Genomic DNA, 20250 nt, shown 5'->3' on the forward strand with positions numbered 1-20250 from the left:
GAGGTAGAATTTATGTCATCAGTCCATGTACTTAGGAAACATTCTTTGATCCTTTCCTTTGTGCAGAGTTGTGTCTCAGTCACAATCCCCTGTTGAAACAATTCTGTTGCAATGAGAAGATCCCTTTGTCTTTCCCGCATTGGCTCCGTTGGACGAAGTCTGCCCATCTCTCTTTGAAATCTGTCCCTCCCTTTGTTTCCAGAGCGGTGCATTGCACTGTGTTTACAATTGTGGGGTACTGTTCCTTTTTTTTTTAATTTTTTAAGATTTTATTTATTTATTTACAGACAGAGATCACAAGTAGGCAGAGAGACAAGCAGAGAGAGAGGGAGAGGCAGGCTCCCTGCAGAGCAGAGAGCCCAATGCGGGGCTCAATCCCAGGACCCTGAGATCATGATCTGAGCTGAAGGCAGAGGCTTAACCCATTGAGCCACCCAGGCGCCTCGTGGGATTCTGTTCTTGTTGCTGTGTGTACTCTTCTGGTCCCACTGGCCTCTCCTGCTCTGTTTGTCTCTCAAACCACCCAGCATTAGTTTCGACCCAAGATTTGATTGTGAAACCACTTTCCTTCCTTAGCATCTCACCCCTGTGCTGACCTCATTGGTGTTATGGCTTTAATGGCATCGAAGCGTCCTGACTTACCTGCATTTGTTCTTTCCAAACCTTTCCATACAGTCCAGACTCACACCCACAGCTGCCTCCATGGCATCTCCGCGGGGTGTCCATCATGCTGGAACCCAAGTAGACTACCCCCCCACCCACCCCGCAAACATGCTCTCCCTCATCTGTCCCTTCCTGTGACGCAGCTCTGTCCTGACAGGGCAGCACTGAGGTCCCCTGAGAACTGACCCTCACTCACTGGAGCAGAAACCCTGGGTGGTGACACCAGCCCTCTGTGTGGTGACAAGTCTGCCAGAGTATCCTCAAGTCTGAGACTCCTAGACCGACACTATGTGGCCACTGGTGGCTTTGCTTCTCAGCCTTGAGACAGTGGAGGCCATTCTGGGCTTCTAGCTGTCTTCATATCGATGTCCATGTGTGGTCACTGTGTCTCCACATGAAGGAGAAGCAATACATAGAATCTATGTGCAAAAATATGGCACCAATACAGACTGGATGTGTTGTCAGTACATCTAATTATGTACAAATCACGACATAATGCATCCCTGTGAAAGAGCAGTAATACATATAATTAAGATATACAAACGTTCTACAAGTACAGGTTCGTAGTTATGTGTAAACAGCATGTGTCCATGGGAAGGGATCAGCGCTTATGACTAATCCATACCGATGTTATAGCAATGATGGCCGTCTAAGTATGTTAGTAACATAATTATGTGTAAATCACAACACTTAATATAGCAGATAGTACATAAATAATTACATAACACAATGTAACTAATATCGTACATAAGTTTATATCTGCTCAAATATTTTTGAAAACAGCTAAGATGGTAAACACACACAGAGACTGGCAGAAAAAAAACCCAAGTTAAAAATAGCCAAAATGAGGGGCGCCTGGGTGGCTCAGTTGGTTGAGCGACTGCCTTTGGCTCAGGTCATGATCCCGGAGTCCTGGGATCGAGTCCCACATCAGGCTCCCAGCTCCGTGGGGAGTCTGCCTCTCCCTCTGACCTCCCCTCTCATGCTCTCTCACTCTGTCTCTCTCTCTCTCTCTCAAATAAATAAATAAAATCTTCAAAAATAAATAGCCAAAATGATCACGTGAGCTGTGAAGGATGAGTCTGAGGCCCCACGTGAGCCCCTGAGGGAGAGGTGTGGGCCAGGTGTGCTCAGGCTCCGGTGGCAGGCAGACCACCTCCATCGAGGGCTGCGCAAATCTCACCACCTGGGTGGGGAGCAGCCAGTCAGACTGAAGGCCGAAGTCTGGCACACTCTCCACCCATCTCAGTCCCAATCCTCAAGGAGCCATTTACAGAGTACCGAAGCCCAAGTCTGGTGAGGCTGCTGTGAGCCTGGTGTGCTCCTGCTGATGGTGGCCGGCAGTGAAAACCCATCGAGGGTCCCCAGGAGGTCGGGCCACACCAGTCAAGAGCTCAGAAGTCTGTGTTCCCTTGTGATTTCTACTGGGAACCCATTCAGGGAAACAGAAGGAGCTGGAGGGCCAAAGGGTCCCGTCATGGCACCGTCACAGCATTCATACACTGGAAAAACCAGAGTCCACTGATGGGGAGCCTGAGGGAATCACATCTCAACTTCATGGAGCATTATTCAACCATGAGATGCATGAGATGTGGAGATCATACAAAAAAATGAGAAGTCTCTAAAAATACATTCTTTTGGGCGCCTGAGTGGCTTAGTCAGTTAAGCGTCTGCCTTCAGCTCAGGTCCTGGGATCCAGTCCCATGTCGGGCACCCCGCTCAGGGGGCAGTCCGCTTCCTCTCCCTCTGCATCTAATCCCGCTTTTGCTCGCTCGTTCGCTCTCTCTCTCAAACAAATAAATAAAATCTTAAAAGAATAAAAATAAAAATACATTCTTTTGAGGAAACACAGGCACAAAATCATTTCTACGTAAAACTTGACATGCACATGGGTCAAGGAATTGATGGGAATACAGAATCCACTGAAATTCTTCTGAATGAATTAATTCTTCAGGAAAAGCCACAGTTTATTCTCCAAGTGAAGTGAGGCTCTTGCATATTTTAGTGGAGCCTGCCCAGTCAGCCCCTCGAGGGCCAGTCCCGGCAGCCCTCTCTCTCCCTCTTTCCCTGAGGCTCAGCCCTCAGACTCCTCTCTGGGAAGTGAGAACCAGTTTGTTTTCTGCTGGGTCTGTCCTCAGCGTGCACTGAAGCCGTCTCCTCCTTGCTCCATCTTGCCCCCGGCCGGGCCAGCACTTCCACCACTTTCCCACCAAAGGAGAAGTTTGTTTCTTCCCCTCTGCATGTGCAGTCGACGGTGACCTGCCTTCCCTCGCCAGCAGTAAAATACCTGGTGCTAGCCCTGCGCGGAATTGTGGTTTGCTGCCTGGTCACCATGGCAATGGTGCACGGAGGTGGTAGTTGTGTTCCTGTGCTCCTCCCACAGAGAGGGACTGAGCAGTGGCAGGGCTGGAATGAGGATCCCCCGCCTTGTGGTGGGGATGTGTTTGTGAGTGTTGAGGTCAGGCTGGCTTCCCTGCTTGCCTCCCACTAGCTGGGTCACCCTGTGAAGTCACTCAACCTCTCCCGGTTTCACGGTCCTTACCTGTCAAATGGGGCAAGAGTAGGATCTACAAGACAGGCTCATCAGGACTGGACAGACCTCTACATGAAGGGTTCTCAGCCCAAGGCTTACTGGGCAAGGGGCAGTGGAGTCGTGTCCACTGAGGACGCAGCGAGCGGCCCTCCCCCCAGTGCTCACGTGGGTGTGGGCAGCTGGAGCAGCCTCTGGAGGGAGGGACAACATTTGGGCTTAGAAGTGAAGAGAGAGCACTTGAGAGAGCCCTCCGGAATCGCCCTGGGCCAAGCTCAGGGAACTGTCCGCAGTGCTGAACTTTTGGGTTCCATGATTTGGGCACTGGGTTTCCACCTCAGGGGAACTGTTACAGAGTAATCTCCTACCCAAACATTCCTACACCCAGCAGGTGAAGGGTGTGCACCTGAGGGTCCCTGCAGAGAGCACATCTGCCACCTTGGGGGCCCTCCCCTGGCTCTGACACCCAATGCGTCTACTAGTTAGTTCTAGATATGGTTTGCTTTTCTTTCCCTCTAAGCATTCCATGCCCTCATTCTCCCTTTCCCTAGTGTCCAGCTCTCCACCCCTTCCCACATCGTCATCAGCAATAAGCTCCCTTCTGTTTCCAGCCTCCTCACAGGATGACCCCCAACCTCTGGCTTTAGTGAAGCTGAGACCCACCCCACCCCGGCCCTCTGGTGTGGCTGCTTCCTCTCCCCACCTATGCCTCAGGGGCACCACCAGGGACTTTCTGCTTCCATCCACTTCCCTGGGATGTGCATCCCCAAGAAACCGGGCTGCTGCCTCCCCAGGCCTTCAAGACCCCTGGGCTTGCACTTGCTTCTCCTTCGGTGGCCACTTGCATCTCTGTCCTTCCTCTCTCCAGCCTCCTGCCCACCCCTGTTGGCCTGCTGTCCTCTTGCCCTCCCTCCCCCACCTGTGTCCTTGGATCAGTCTCCAGCCAACAATTCTCTTTGTTCCCAGCTGATGTGTAGGCAGATGTACGCTATCAGAGAAAACCAGCCCTCTGCCCTGAGGGGCACCGCAGAGTTGGCGGGGGGCACATACTGCCTGCAGTAACACGGTCCTCTTCCTCATGGTTGGTGACATCCTCTGTTACCACTCAACTCAAATCCCCCTCAACAGGAATGAACACTTCTCACGTTTTAAGTACAAATTTCACTTTCTCATGTTGTACAGAAAACCAGGTACAGCATCCAAGTTAGGCATAAAGAACTTCTGACTGCTTACCATGGCCACGGAGAGAGTTATCTGGGATCCAGATCTTCTTGCCCCGCCCAGCTTGCCATTGCTGGGCTCCTGCACTCTGGCTTCTTGTGGGTTTGGCAAAGAGAAGGCATCTACAGGAGATGGGAGAGTGAGAGACAAGATGGGGCATTTCCTCTCCACTCCCTCCCATCACTGGTTCTGCCTTCCCGTCAGCTCTCCTCCAAAATCCCAGCTGGAATTCCACTGGCTCCGGAGATTTCACTGTCCTCCATCAGCGCCATAGGTGGGAGTGGTAAGAACCCTTAGTGAGACATTAAGGTGGATGTAAGGAATCCCTGGTGTGTCACCGCCCTTTGGACTCCCTCAACCCCACCCCTGGAAGTGCCTGCTTACCCAGGTCTCTTCTTTAGAATCCCTGTCTCCTACTCAACCCCGATGATCAGGTCCCCAGGTCCCCCCTCTCTAACCTATCCCCTCTGGGGTGATAGTTCTGCCCACCGTCCTGGCCTTCCCCCTTCCCTAAATGTTCATCTTTCCCATCCTGTTCTCCCCCTAAACGCACCTCTCCTTCTTCCATCACCCGCTCTACACTCCATGCTATACCTCTAGCCATGGCCTGAGATCTTCCCTTGTATTTCATTCTGCCTTCTGGAAAGCACGATTTTTTTTTCATCTTTTTCTCATCTCTCATGTGGTTGACACCATCCTGTGACCTAAGTGGTAGCCCCTCCATTCTCCTTGCTGAAGTGTCACGGTTCTCAATACATACCTGACTCAAGCTCTCTGAACTGGGTGAGGGTCTGGCGATAAGCATGGATTTGGAGTCAGGCAGCCTGGCCAGTTCCTAACCCTGTGTGGCCCTGGCTCACTTCATAAACCCCTCTGATCCCTGGATTCTCTCTGTGCAGAACAGGATCTAAGTACAATCTCACAGACCATGGGAGCTGAGGGGCATGACAGGTGTTCAGGGCCCGGCACGGGATTCTCTAAGTATTTACGGCTGTGACAGCGCTCAGGATAACCACCACCGATCATCTTCTGAAACCAGTGTGGTTCCCTCCACCCCCCCAATTCATATTGAAACCTAGCCCCCAATATGATGGTGTGAGGCAGTGGGGTCTTTGGCAGGTGAGTGGGTCCTGAGGATGGAGCCCCAGAATGGGATTAGTGCCTTTATAAAAGGACCCCTGAGAGCCCCCTGCCCCATCAGCCATGTGTGAGGACATCTGAGAAGACAGCCCTCTAGGAACCAGGAGTGGGTTCTCTCCGGACACCCAACCTGCTGGAGCCTTGATCTTGGACTTCCAGCCCCCAGAACTGGGAGGAATAAATGTTGTTAAAGCTGCCCGGTCTATAGCATTTTGTCATAGCAGCGGAGCTAAGACATGGTTGGCTGGATGCGTGTCCATCCAACCAGGCTTCCACACATGCCTCCAACTCCTGGTCACATTTTCTCAGTTCCCATCCTGGAAGCCTGGCATTTCCTTGGGATCCCCCTTTGTCCCTCTTCCTTCCCAAGTGTGCACCAGAAACCAAGGAGCTCAGCATGACCTGCAAGCCAATGGCCTTCAAGTTCCACTCCTCAGCACGGGGCAGCTCTCCACGGATGTGCCATTCCCATGCACCCAGAACCCAGCCCTCACCTTCCTTCCTCCACCTGCACTCTGCGTCCCAATGGATGAGACGCACTCAGCCTCACCGTCCAATCAGAAGCATGGCCTTTGCTCTGTATCCCTCTCCCTGGGAGATGCAGAGGACTCTGCCCGGGCTCCTCCCGAGCAGTCTCCACGGCTCCTCCCTTAGGAGCTCAGCTGCAGAGGGACTTGGCTGGATGGCCACGCTCTGGTGGCTGCTGAGTGAGGACCAGTGAGGACTGAGGAAGCCAGGAGGGGGCTCTGCAGGCTAACCTCCCCCTCGGCCCAGTCCTGTGGCCCTCCCTGCTTCCCATGGAGCTCCTGCTACTCCAGACTCTACCTCAGCTCTGCCTCTAGACAAGCCGACCTATTCACTTGCTCCATACGCCTATTCAACCTTCCCACCGTATCTGGGGCCCACCCACGCCTTTCCACCCCACTGCCCTTGCCTTCCTTTGAGACCCCATCCTGTTTCACCTGTGCTGTTATCTGCCACCATCGCAACTCCCCAGAGCACCCCGCGTTACCATTCAAGGTGTCCACATAAAATACAAACCTGCCCACACCGTGCAGCCTCCAATCCCACATCATGAGGGAGACACGGGTTATAGCCACACCCTCCACGTCCAGCTGTCTCAGCGGCCTGGCCTCCCAACATTGCCCCCATCCGACCATCTCCATGGGTTCTGGAAATGCTGAGCTGTGCAGGCCTTGGGCTGCTCCCCAGATAGCCCCTCTTCCGGAGGTGTCTCTTCGCCCCCATGTACCTGGAAGATCCCAGAAATCCCTCACCCCTGCTGAGGTCCCCCCTGACATCCTGCGGCCAAGGTCAGCAGGCTCCACTGCGCAAGGTTCGTATCCCACATACATTTAAGTTGTTGCATAGTGTACTGGGTTATTGTGATAATGTCAGATTTTCTGCCTCTCCAGGTAGAATGAAACCTTCTCGTGAGCAAAGCCACCGTCCCCAGGGCCCAGCTCGTGAGCCATCTTCAGGCAGGTAAAGACAGCTTCTAGATCCAGGAAAGGCGAGGAGAGGGGTTCTCCCCTAGAAACTCCGGAAGGAACTCACTGCCGTCCACCCTGGACTCTACCCCGGGTGACCCATGCCGGATTTCTGCCTGTAGCACTGGCAGATAAAACACCATTTTAAACCACTGATCTTGGGATTATGACATCAATAGAAAAACAATACACTTTTAAGTGAATAGATTTTAAAAAGGGAAACCACAGTATTCGGAAACCACAATATTCTGGAAAAGCTACTGTCAATGACCTCAGGCATTCTTGAGTCCGAAGGCTGATTTTATAGTGGTTTCCTTCCTTTGCTTTCCTTCTGTGCTGCCAAACAATGAAAATCTCCTCGGTCTTCGATCTCTACACCATTATAGCCTGAGAGTAGGCAGGACCAGCCTGGGTGAGGGCGCCGGGCACGGCCTGGGAGGTAGAGTATGGGTTTCCTGCTCGGCTTACAGTTTCTGTCTCCATGGCCCCCCCACCCCCGCCCCCATCGTCTTCCCGGAAAGTGAGGTCTTACCGTTCTACTGCATCCCTGGAATATTAATTAGCCTCTTTGATTACAGATCTTCTCATATGCAGTACATTTCTATTACTGTGATATTTTAAAATGGCCAATTTCTCTCCACTTGGCTCATCCTAATAAAAGGAATAAAAAATCTCCTGTTGGCTAAAGGGTTAACCATGGAGATTTGGATTTTTTTTTCCCCTTCTTTGGAGACTCAGGACGTGCACGTGTGTTCGATGATCCTTTCACAAAAAGAATCGAGGGTGAGATGCCTAGGGTTTGAATGTGCGTTTCCTGTACATTCATGATAAATGCTGAACCGAGTGGCACATTCATGGTTGTTTCTTGCTTGTAAATGAACTGCTGAATGAAAGTTTTGGGGCACAGCTCACCTCCAACAGAGGCCGTCCTGTTCACACTGGGAGCTGAACAACGGCTCTTGAATTTTCTTGAAAAACTAGTTTTTCTGCTGTCCATGACAGTCCTGCCTTCCTCCATGCATTTTGTAATCAGGCTGGCTTTTTTTTTTTTTCCCACACTGCCGTTGGAATAAAGATCCCGCCTTTGATTGAAATGGAATCTTCCACTATTGAGCAAGCCTTCTTCAATGAGTCATCGGGGCGGCTGCTCATTGGCTGAGGCCGCTGGAGCCAGGGGATTGCCTGGCACCGGCTCGCAGGGCCCGGCTTCATTCACAGAATCGCTGGCTCGCTGCTAGCCCTTCCATTCACACAAACAGCCTCTCATTCACATTTTGCTGTTTTTGTCTGCTTCTAATGAAGAGCGGGGTTTGGGAATGATAGGGCGTTTTTGCTTCAGATCTGGGGGGAGTTCCGCTCACCATCACCATCGTGGATGGGGTGTGCACTTGCTGTTGCTAAGCGAGCAAGGGGAAGGGCGAGAATGAGAGCCTGCGCCCGGGGAGGGGAGCCGCCGCGGCCCTGCGCTCCTGCATCCAGGCAGCCGGCCTCACCTGCCGGCCAGGAGCCGCCCTCCGGGCACCTGGGCCATAAAGTTCTGCTGGGTTTGGTGCCTCCGGGGGCCCACGCCTAGTCGTGGGTGGGAGAAGGCAGCGTGCTGGAGATAAATTTATTTGCTTGCACAGAGTTGCGTGGCAATTCCCACAGGGTGGTTTCTGTGTGTCGGGTGGGTTATCTCCAAGCATGGCGGAGACCGGCAGAGCCCCAGGTGCGAGGGCTCCGAGGGTTTGAGTCTCCGCCGACCTTCTGGGAGCCGCCAACGCCCCGTTGTCCTCGCTGAGAGGAAGGAGGCCTTCGCCTCTCCCTCGAAGCCGAGCCTGACTCCTAAAACGGATTTTCTGTGTAACCAGAGCAGCTGCATTTTTTTCCTTCCTTCATGCAGGGTTGCAAGGCAGCAACAGAAGGGACACTGAAGTGTATTTGTACGTTTGGTAGGCATTTTTCCAGACCTCGAGCACATTCAATTGGGATAAAGCTTCAAGCCCAGCCCCCTTTTTGGAATGGATGTCTGGAGCCGGCTACCATTCCTCAGAGAGGTCCTCTTCTTTTCTGGAAGCAGGTTTTCAACCCAACCCTGACTGAGGAAGGCTGTTGTCCTTAGCAGGGGACACATCTTCACCAGCTCTGTGCAGACCTTTCTTTCTTTTGTTTTTCTTTTCTTTTCTTCTTCTTCTTCTTCTTTTTTTTTTTGGAGGAGCTGCATTGCTGTAAAGACACTTGTCATGGCTGCTCTGCTGACTTGAAAAAAGAAAAACCCAGGAAATTCGTATTTTATGTTCACCTGGGAGTAAATATTCTTTTCTTTTCTGTTCTCTTTTCTTTTTTGGCTATTTACCAATTGCTGGTGCTTTCCAAATCAGAATTCATGAGGATCGGCTGAAGATCTTATTCTTAAAAAGCCTTCGTCACATTTTAACGCATGGCTGTCAGACATTCAGGGGCCACCACGGAGGGCTGAGCGGGGGACAGGAAGCCTTAGCAGAGAAGAAGGGGTTTCAGAAAGTTCATCTGACTGACCGAAGGGACCGGACTGACCTCTGGCACAGATGCTGAGTCGGGGGATGGGGAGGCGAGCACCCAAAGGTCGGAAGGGAATCTCTGGGAAGGTAGAAAAGGCAGTTTGAGAATTGATTGGCTCAGTGTGCAGTCAGTGGGTGTATGCATTTTTTTTCTTTCTTTTTCTTTCTTTCTTTCGTGTGAGTGAGTGTGTGTGTGTGCGCGCGCGTGTGTGCGCGTGTGTGCGCTACAGGAAGTGATTTGCAGTGCTCCCCGGGCCTTTGTTGAGAAGGGTCTCCTCTGGAGTGAGTCACGCTCTCGCTGTGCGCAGCCCTAGCCGCCGGGCGCTCCCTTCGGAAGCGATGCCTGGAGCGGCGCGAGCGTGCCGCCCTCCGCAGCCCAGCGCGGGGCCGGGGCTGCGCGGCCGCGGCGGCGCGGGCCGCTAGCGGGGAGGCGGCGCCGCTGTCCCCCGCCGTCCCGGCCGCCGCGTCCCGCCGGGCCGCCGCGCTCGCCCCTGCAGCGCCCGGGCGGATGCGGCCAGCCCACGGAGGGGCATGCTTCCACGCACCAAGTACAACCGCTTCAGGAATGACTCGGTGACATCGGTCGACGACCTTCTGCACAACCTGTCGGTGAGCGGCGGCGGCAAGGTCTCGGCGGCGCGCGCGGCCCCGGCGGCGGCCCCCTACCTGGTGTCCGGAGACGCGCTGCGCCGGGCGCCCGACGATGGGCCGGGCAGCCTGGGCCACCTGCTCCACAAGGTGTCCCACCTGAAACTCTCCAGCTCGGGCCTCCGCGGGCGCTCGGCGGCCAGGGCGCGGGCGGGCGCGCGGCTCTCGGGCAGCTGCAGCGCGCCCAGCCTGGCCGCCCCGGACGGCAGCGCGCCCCCCGGCCCCGGCGCCCCGGCCATGCGCGCCGCCAGGAAGGGCCGGCCCGGCGACCAGCCGCCGCCGCGCGCCCCGCACGCCAGCGACCAGGTGCTGGGGGCCGGAGTCACCTACGTCGTCAAGGTGGGTGCGGGCGCGGGCGCGGGCCGCAGGGTGGGTCGCCGCGGAGGCTGGGAGGCGCGCGCTCCTTCTTGGCCTGCTCGCGGGGCCGCGGGGCCGGGGTTCTGCCAACGCGCCCGCTGCGCACCCGCGGAGAGAAGCTTTGCCGCGGGTGACCTCACTCTGGCCTGCTTTCTCCTTGGCTCCACTTCCCTGGCCACTGGCTGTGCCATGTGTCCGGCCAGTGGCCCTCTGGGCATGGGCCCCTGTCCCGGGGAAGTGGGCATCAGGCCCATACAGTGAACACACTTGGAAGGAACGCACAGCCCTGTCCTGAGAAACGCAGTGGGTGTCACTACTTTTGCTGTGTCTGCCCCAGGAGGCAGGGTGGGTGGTTCGGTTCCCGCAGCTCCTAGCAGTGCAGGCCAAAGGCTGCCTTGCTTTATGTAAGCCGGTAGTGCTTTCCTACCCAGCAAGGTTTTCTCCTGTGTGTCTGCCATTCCTTCCATACCTAAGGGTTTTTGGTTCACAGCAGTAGAAGAGAATTTGGGACTGTTTTTCCCTGGGGCTGTAGCCTTCCCTTTAAATAGGCTAAAAGCACGGGGCCTGGAGCTGCTGGCTGGAAAGGCTTTTCCTCCAACACAAAGAATTATACAATCATGCCCAATGTGGTCCATAAAATTCCTCCCTTATACAAATATTTTGGGATGCTTAAAGAGCCAGCACCCAGCTCCTGTCCTCGGGCCTGCCTCTCACTCACGTCTTCCTGCCTGATGGATAGTCGTGAGCTGTCCCTGCGCCCTGCGGCCAGGCAGACATCTGCCAGAAAGAGGCAAGGGCTGGGAGTCTCTTCTTTGTCAGGTCACTCCAAAGCACGGCTATGCGTTTAAAAAGCGGTGAAACCCACACACTGTCCACGGTGTTTCGTCAAGCATGCGGAGAAGCCTGCCAGGGCGTCTAGCTTCCACACATCAGCTATGGACTCAGTTCAGACATTCAGCAGACCCAGCCTCGGGTGAAATGTTGCATCTTGGCAGTTGGGAGCCCAAATTATTAGAGGAAGAGGTTAGCTGTGGGTTATCTTTAACTGTCTAAACAGACCTGACTAAGGAATGTGGTCCCCGGTGCAGAAACGGGGCTTCTCACCCGTTTGAGGCTGATTTCTGAGTCTTCATCTTCCCTTCTGAAAATGGACCAATTTGCTTTACAGAAAGGATGGAGATCGGCATGAAAAATGCATGCCTGCTTGAGTTTATGATAAGAGAAAGTGAATATTCTCCTTGTGGTCCTTCTTTAAATTATATAACCAGGAGCCAAAATAAAAAGGAAAAAAAATCAAGCAAAAAATCCTGAGACCGTTGAGGCGAAACCATGGTGGAGTAGATGTCTTCCAGTGGGCCAGCAGGACTCCTGTCTGAAACAAACAAACAAACAAAAGAAACATAAAAAAGCACCAGAAAAAGAGCCTACCTTTAAAATAGATAGACCTTGGCAAAGCTCTCTCTCTATTCCTGTCATGTTGAACATAGGAGGTAGTTTTCAAACGGAGGGAGAATCTCAAACTTATGCCTTCAAAGTTTTCCTTTAAAAAAATAAAATCATTCCCTTGGCTTAGGGCTTTGCTGTTGCTTTTTGAGGAGCGACTGGTTCCAAAGGTCAGTTGTGGTTGGCTTTGGAGCCAAGCGAGCGAGTCGGGGCTGCGAGGCCAACCTGCTGGTGTGAGGTTGTGAACCCGGCGACAGCAGAGCTCCTGTGGGCCGAAGCTGGGTTGGCCTGAGCCTCTGCGTTTGGGGGGGAATCACACGATTGTGCCCCCAGTAAATGGTGGCAGTGCCCGGAGGCACCTAGCGTGCCTGCTTAGTGCTCAGTGCCGTGAACCGTGGTTGCGGGGACATCAGCTCAGGCTTCCCCAGAGAAGTTTGGAAGCACACAGCATGGGGGTCGGACGCTAAGGACAATGTCCCGTGTGCACACTTGATTCCCGTGATCCCACGGCGCTCTGCTGGGGCACATTCCTGCGTTGCCCGGGTTGAGTTGAACATCATGGACTTACTCTCTGGAAAAATCACAAAAGCGGGAAAAAACCTCTTAACTCCGTATTGCTTGCCGATCTTCGAAGAATTTTATCAGTATCTTGGCTTTTTTTTCACTGGTAGAGAGAAAGAGGCAATGTGTATTACATGCCTGCCCTGCAGCCGTCCATCTGAAGGCTGAGGGTTTGGGGAGGAACTCATGATTGTCTTGGATTTAAATTTATTTCTAAATTAAGGACCCCCCCCCATGTTTTCCTATTTTTTGGAAAACCCATATGCTGTGTAATTATAGGATTTCCCCCTCGTAGACATACCTGTTATGGCACTCCGAGGATGCCGTCTACACGATTATTATTGAAAAATATTTCAACTCCATCTGCTTAGATGGGAGTGGAAACTGTGAGGGAGTCTGGGGGTGGGGGCTGCTCACCTAGGAAACATCAAAGTATTCCAACAGCAGGTTGTCGTCTTCATTAACGAAAGGTATGAAGGTCAGAGACGAGACACTCCCGAGGAGCAGAATTCTGAGCTCAGTGGGTCTCACTCATCCCGTGAGCCCCCAGCAAGTCTGCCGCTGACACGCCCTCAGGACCCTGGGCTCCCCCAGATGCAGACTCCAGGGCTGGATGGGCGTCAGGAGGCCTTGCTGGCAGGACTTTTGTACCCTCCTAGAGCTGTGTGGTGCAGGGCTCTCATCTCACGGAGCCCAAGAATGAATCTCGTGGACGTAGAAGGGTGAAGTGAAGTGAAAGTTTATGAAGTGAAGGTGAGACCCGGAAGGAAAGAAAAAAGCTCTCTCTCGAGAGGAGGTCCCGAATGGGTGGCCACTGTGGGCTTTTAGGGCCGGTCTTTCATAGCAAATTGACCAAGGAACTTAAGTCTTCTTGAAGTCACCACTGGTAACACCCGTGACCGGTCTCCTTTTGTTACTTTCAGTGGTCAGCTTGTAGCTATCATGAAAACGTCTTGTCTATGACATTTAAGACCAACAAGGGGGTCTCCTTATGTTCCCTTGTCTCTGGCATTTCTCCACATCAGGGATTACTGGGAGCCTGGTCCCGTAGACCCCTACCCATCTCTCCCTACCCAGGCCTGCCTGTCCTTTACGCACTAGGTGTGTCTGACCCTTGGTTTTTGCTTTTGGTAAAACAGCCGCAAAAAAACGATGAATATTCTCAGGACAATTCCATCTCAAAACCACATCTGGACATGGAAGGTGGATAGAAATTGTGTTGATTACACTCTGCCCACCTTAACGTCCGTGGCCTCAGAGTCCAAGCGGACTACCGCTGGGCGTCCATGGTGATTGCTGCTGGTCCTCGACAGGTTCCGAAGGTGATGTTGGGGTGCTCCACGCACAGGCCCACAGAGTGAACCACTTAGGAAGGACAGGCAGGCAGGGACAGGCCACTGGCCAAGGTAGGAGGGCCATCTGAAGGCTGGCATGGCCTTGAGGTTCAGCTCTGACCCGCCTGGTGGGCAGCAGTAACTGGGGCTGCCTGGGGGCACACTGCTCGCCCAGGGTCCCCAGGAGAAGGGCTCCTCCTCAGAGCACATTATGGCACACGCTAGAAACGGGCAAGGAGATGACCGCATTCAGGGCTGACTCCAGTGCCCACGGCAAGAATTGGGAGCCGAGTGAGGAGCGGTGAGCTGGGGTGCTCACTGGTCACTCTCAACACAGACAGGAATGGTGACCTGCTCACAAATACCGTGGTGGACCCTTTGCACGTCTGCAGGTTGCCGTCTGCTCTCACCACGGTCTCTGTTAGGGGCTCTTTGAAGGACACTCTAACAATCAGAGCTGCAGACTTTCCTCCTGCTACTGTGGGCTGTTTTTCTTCTGGAACGAAGCCTTGTTTTTACAACAACTCCTTTAAGAATTATTTTGTATCTCCCATTTGTGAATCTGATGATATTTGGGGTGGTATAAATTATTCATTTTATTTATAAATGTTCTATTGCTCTTTATAGATGGCCTTTATAAACAGTACTTACTCTAAAAATTATTCTAAATTGGTATTTTTTCCACTTGCCTCAGTGCTGTTAAAAATACCTTAAATAGGGGCGCCGGGTGGCTCAATCGTTAAGCATCTGCCTTCAGCTCAGGTCATGATCCTGGGGTCCTGGGATCGAGTCCCACGTTGGGCTCCCTGATCAGTGGGAAGCCTGCTTCTCCCTCTCCCACTCCCCTTGCTTGTGTTCCCTCTCACTGTCTCCCTGTCAAATAAATAAATAAATAACAACCATTTAAAAGAATACTTCAAATGTTCTGTGTTTTAGCGCTGTATTCCTGTGACGCCATAAGCAAAGGTCATCGCAAACTTGTTTCAAGTATAGCCATGAGACATTATCATGGTGGGAGAGGTCATCATGGTGGGATTGATTGAATTCTGTTTTTGTTCTGGATGAACAAAATTGTTCCTTGATGTGGAGTAAGAATTTTTTTAAAAATCTCATAATATGGGTGGCTTACATGTAAATATTATCTAAATGGCTTGAAAAAATTTGAGAAATTCTTTTGAGATTAATAGACAAAATTATTAGTTTAATCTGGAAAGTGTATCATCTCCATTTTTATGTGACACAGTATAGCAAGTGTGTTAAATGTGTGTGCCCTATACAGCACACTCACACTGCACACATACCACACACAGACACACACGTGTGCGTACACACACATGCACACAAACACACACACACACTCCACAGGTAGACAACTTATGATAACTTTGGACAGGGGTGATTTTCTTTCTTTTTTTTTTTTTTTTAAGATTTTATTTATTTGAAACAGAGAGAGAGATCACAAGTATGCAGAGAGGCAGGCATAGAGAGAGAGAGGAGAAAGCAGGCTCCCCGCTGAGCAGAGAGCCCGATGCGGGCCTCGATCCCAGGACCCTGAGATCATGACCTGAGCCGAAGGCAGAGGCTTAACCCATTGAGCCACCCAGGAGCCCAAGGGTGATTTTCTTTCTTGTTAGAAAATACTAAATGTCATATTTCCAGAAATACCTGATTATCTCATTCATTTTTTCATATTCATGTTAAGAGAAAATTATTCTGGGGAAGATAAGCTACTGATCACACTTCAATCCTGAAACGTGTAAGCTTATCTTTGATTGTGTCTTACTGGTGAGGAATGCACAATACGTGTTTTTAAACAAAGTCCTGGTAATGGAGAACATGGGCAGTGAATCTGCAAACCCATGGAAGAGGTGGGCTTTCCAGCCAATAGGCTCGCCCCAAAGGGTGTGCAAAGCCCACAGCCCCTTGCTTGGATGCAGTGTCTCGGAGCAGGGATACGGCCCCACAGGGTGGCATGGCTCTGGAGGTGGCGGGTGTCACGACGGGTATCGTGGCGGGTGTCACGACGGTATCATGGCAGGTGACATGGCAGGTGGGCAGTCGGGAGTCACAGCAGGTGTCATGGGGGTGTCATGGCTGGCAGGCAGCCAGGTGTCATGGCGGGTGTCATGGAAGATGTCATGGAGGGTGTCATAGGGGAGTCACAGTGGGTGGGCAGCCGGGTGTCACAGTGGGTGTCACCATGGGTGTCACGGCAGGTGCCATGGGGAGTGTCGTGGCAGGTGTCCTAGTGGGTGTCATAGCGGGTGGGCAGCAGGGTGTCACGGCGGGTGTCATGGCAGGTGTCATGGAGGTGAGTATCCAGGTGTGATGGAAGGTGTCATGGCATGTGTCATGGTGGGTGTCATGGAGTATTGGCAGCCAGGTGTCATGGCGGGCGTCAGGGCATGTGTTGTGAGGGGTGTCACAGCGGGTGGGCAGCTGGGTATCACGGCGGGTGTCACAGCAGGACAGCTCCTGCTTCCTGAGCTCCCTGGGCTGGCAGAGAGGGGCCTGCTCTGTGGTGTTCAGACCGTGCTGCTGGGGGGCCAGAGTGCACAGCGCTGCTACCCGGGATGTTTTGTGGGTTCAGAGGACGTGCGGTGAGGACCCAGCATGTTAAAGGGAAATTGTCAAGGACCCATGAAATCATATAGAATTATTTAATTCAGAAGTGAGATGGTTTCAGATGTCGTGGAAAGAAATGGCCAGGTGTGCATGTTTCCGGAGCAAAGAACAAAGAGAAAAATTTGACCTTTAGCATAGAAGATATACAGTATGGGGTGGATACGGCGTGTCTTCACGGCGGGGCACTGAGCGCAGGGGCAGTCTCCGGGATGGGTGGGCCTCACACACGGACTGATCTTTAGTTGAGGTCAAAACCCCATAAATCGTGCTATGGCCGTATGGCTTCACCTGCCACCAATGTCCCCAGCCTGCACCTCCCAGCACGGTGATGGGTGGAACTCACATTAAGAAATGTTTCCTGTAACCCTAGTTTAATCTGGAAAAAAAAAAATCTGAAATAGTTGTTGAATTTTACCAAGGGTTTTTTCAGTATTTAGTGAAATACATAGGTATTTTTCACCTTTTTCTGTTAATGTGGCGAATCACTTATCTCTGTAACATACATGTCTCAGCGTCTCTGCTGCTGGGCTTTGCAGACAGAAGTCCGTCCTGCTGCTCGGCAAGAAACACAGGCGTTCATGGTCTGGCCCTGTCTCTTGTCCCCTGAGCCCCAACACTGGGGCCACAGGAAACAGCTGGACCCCCCAGACCAGATGCACCTCTGGCCTTCGCTCACATTCTCCCCATCTCGGCCTTCATTCCAATCAAGCTCTGTGAGCTGGGGATCTCTCCATGAGGGTCCCAGGCTCTGTGTGTTTGCCTTTGTATTCGTCACGTCCATCCTTGGCAGGTGCCTACCACTGGGACCCCTGAGAAGCTGATAGAAATCAAATGGTCCCTGCCCTCCAGGGGGGACGTCACTCCTTAAGTGGGTTCCATGTACGATGAGGCCAGGAGCTGTGGGGAAGGTGGTCCGTCAGCTCTTCCCAAGACCCACCTGGGGACAGAGCCTCAGGTGGGCAGAAAGTGGCAGAGACCCAGGGAGAGAGGCAGCCGAGGGCCAGAGGGGAACCGGACAGAGCAGAGGGGACTGGTCAGGGGGTGACCTTGGGCCTGTTCACATGCACTTGGCTATTAAGAATGTAACTCCAAAGAGGCACATTTTGAACTCTTTTCTATTAAAAAAAATGGCTCGATAATTATTCTTTCTGTGAACAGGCATGTCTGCATGGCCCAGCCAGGGTCCTCCCAGGCTGTCCCGTCGATGGGAAGCGCAATTAGCAGACCCACGAGTTCTCTTTGAAGCTAATTATGGGAAGCTTTCGTTGAGAGGATCAGCCTCAATGAGAGCCGTGAGTGGTCATTATGAAGTCAAATATTGTAGAGCCAGATTTCACCAGGACGTTTTCACACGGAAAGCTAACCTCCCGAACACTTCCTGGTGCCCCCTCCTCCAAAGAAAGCACCAGATTTATGAAAAAGACCGGTGGGGGGGGCAGTGGATGCAGGAAATGTTTCAAGGGTGCCATTAATGCCCTGTGAAGGCATTGCAGGTTGTCAAGGAGGTTCAGGACTGTTTTCCCAAAGGAGTACACGATCCCGTTGAGCGGGAGACGATGTTCCATTGGAAACACAGAGACAGGTTCCTGCCAGCAAGCTGCTGGTCACCTGGGGAGGGCGGAGCAAGCCTGCAGCTGGTAGGGAGGCTTCCCGCAGGGGTGGGGGCCAGTCCTGGGAGACTGGCGGGTCTGGGTGGTTAGGGGCTGGCGGATGCTCCAGGAACGGGGACAATGGTCTGCTGGGGTGGCCCTGGTCAGAAGGAAGTGAGACACCATCCGCCATGTGTCGGGCTCGGGCTGTGGTGCCTCGGAGTCGGGAAGCTCCCCATCTACTGGAGGGGCCCTTGCGCTGCTGGCCCTTGGCTGGTTGCTGGCGTTTGCTGGGGGATCTCCTTCCACATCGGGCAAGGACCCCGAGGGTATGCGTCCCTTCCTCCATTTCTCTGACATTTCTTCCTCCGCGGACCTCACTGTTTCTTGGCTTCCCTGATCTGCTCACTTCCCAGCTGTAGATTTCATGTAAGACTCCGCCCATAGAAGGAACCTGGTGGGATTGCTGTTCAAGCTATTTTTAGAGTTTTGCCCTGTCCTGAGGATAATCTGGGCCTTGGTTCATATGGTGACACAATGGAGAGTGAGTTCGTCTTCCCCTGAGGTCCAAAAAAGGGGGGTAGGGTTTTCCTTATGGCTGGTTCCTTGTGATCTCCAAGCAGCATTATTCATGATTTTCAGAGTCACACTTCCTTTTATTGAAAGGCTCAGTGCTCACGCCCCTCTGCCTCCCACCCTCCATGCCCACTGCCTGCTACAGGCTGGTGGTCTGATTCCTATGGGCCTCTGCCATCAGGGCTCAGAACTGCAATGGAGAAGGCTGGTGCAGTGGTCCCTGGGATGATGCCAGCTGTCCCGCAAAGTGAATGTCCCGTCACAGACAGGGTGGGGTGGGGTGGGCAGTGAGTTCTGATGCGTCCGCACCTTGTGGCCATGTGCAGCCATTGAAGACAGATGGGAGAGTCCTGCCATGGTTGACTAGAAGGGATCTTCATGAGCGGTGGTCAGGCGAGCGGAGAGCACGAGGCATGATGTGTGTCACCCCTGCCCATTTTCGAGACAGGGACTAGCACAGTGCCGGCGGAAGCCTCCAACAGCCCGCCCGGAGCCGCTGCCGGGCTCCACACAGAGAATCAGCAGGGGATACAGGACCGAGAGATGCTCAAACGCGGGAGCCAGAGGCCACGCATAGAGTGCTCGGTGAAGCCCGCCAGAGGAAGCGTGTTATCAGGTGTCCATGCTGCCACCGCCGAGACAGACCATAGCTGGAGCCGGAGAACGACCCTGAGCAAAATGACCGAGATCCAGCATGGATTCAAATTAGAAATTCATGAAGGAAGACAACGGGAAAATCTCCAAACACTTGGAAATTAGGCATCATGCCTATAAATAACAGAGGACAAAGGAGACATTTCAAAGGAAATTTAAAAATACCCAGAACTGAATGAACATGAAGGCACCACATATCGAAGTACGCGGGGTGTGCTGAAGCAGAGAGGGGAGGGACGCGCGCGGCACCAGATGCTTGCACAGGAGAAGAGAACATTTCTCCCATCAACAACCCAAGTGTGTTTCTCAAGACGCCAAAAAAGAAGAAGAAAGTATACAGTAAGAAAGCAGCAGGAAGGAAATCACAAAGGTAAAGGCAGAAATCAATGAAATGAAAAACAGAAAATCAATTGGAAGAAATCGATGAGATGGATAAACCCGGCGAGGTGGACATCGATGAAGAGAGAAGACTGAGATCGGCGTGGCAGGAATGGGGTGGGGGCTGTCTCGCAGGTCCTGCCACAGCTCCCGGCCAGCCCCAGGGCTCTCCAGCGCAGGCACAGCCCATGGCTGCTTCCTCGGGGCGAGGAGAGTCCAGCTGGCTCCATGCAAAGGGCCTGTGGTGCAACATGTGTTCCCGTCCAACAGAGGCCCAGGACTGGGGCCCAGGCCAGCTTGTTTTGGGGAGAAGGAGGAGTGAGGAAAAGCGATGCTCAAAGGGACAGATGGCACTTTCTAAGACCAAGCAGCTAGTTCGGTGTCCTGAGTGGGGATGACAGTGGTAAATGGGGGTAAACGGGGACACACCTGGATAGAAAGGGCCAGTCTGCTTTGCGTCCTTCACACATCCGCTGTGATGCAGCTCTCGCGGCAGCACCGGTGTGTGCTTCTGGAGTACTG

The 20250-nt window shown here is 52.9% G+C and overlaps 1 protein-coding gene and 1 long non-coding RNA gene across 2 annotated transcripts in view; one reads left to right on the forward strand and one right to left on the reverse strand.

Annotated features, from left to right (window-relative positions):
• Positions 1-1008: 1008 nt before the first annotated feature.
• Positions 1009-10265, reverse strand: LOC116872922. The gene is made up of 3 exons (XR_004383708.1): positions 10230-10265; positions 4427-4536; positions 1009-1045 (listed from the first exon to the last, which is right to left on the reverse strand). It is a non-coding gene; the product is annotated as an uncharacterized LOC116872922 (long non-coding RNA).
• Positions 9757-20250, forward strand: part of SHC3 (SHC adaptor protein 3) — a 90397-nt gene continuing 79903 nt past the window's right edge. The window contains exon 1 of the mRNA XM_032866420.1: positions 9757-10550. Within this exon, the coding sequence (XP_032722311.1) occupies positions 10095-10550 (456 nt within the window). The 5' untranslated portion in view covers positions 9757-10094. The remainder of the gene's footprint in view (positions 10551-20250) is intronic.

Source organism: Lontra canadensis, unplaced genomic scaffold (assembly GCF_010015895.1).
Source record: "Lontra canadensis isolate GAN:19392208 unplaced genomic scaffold, GSC_riverotter_1.0 scaffold31, whole genome shotgun sequence".
NCBI lineage: Eukaryota > Metazoa > Chordata > Mammalia > Carnivora > Mustelidae > Lontra > Lontra canadensis.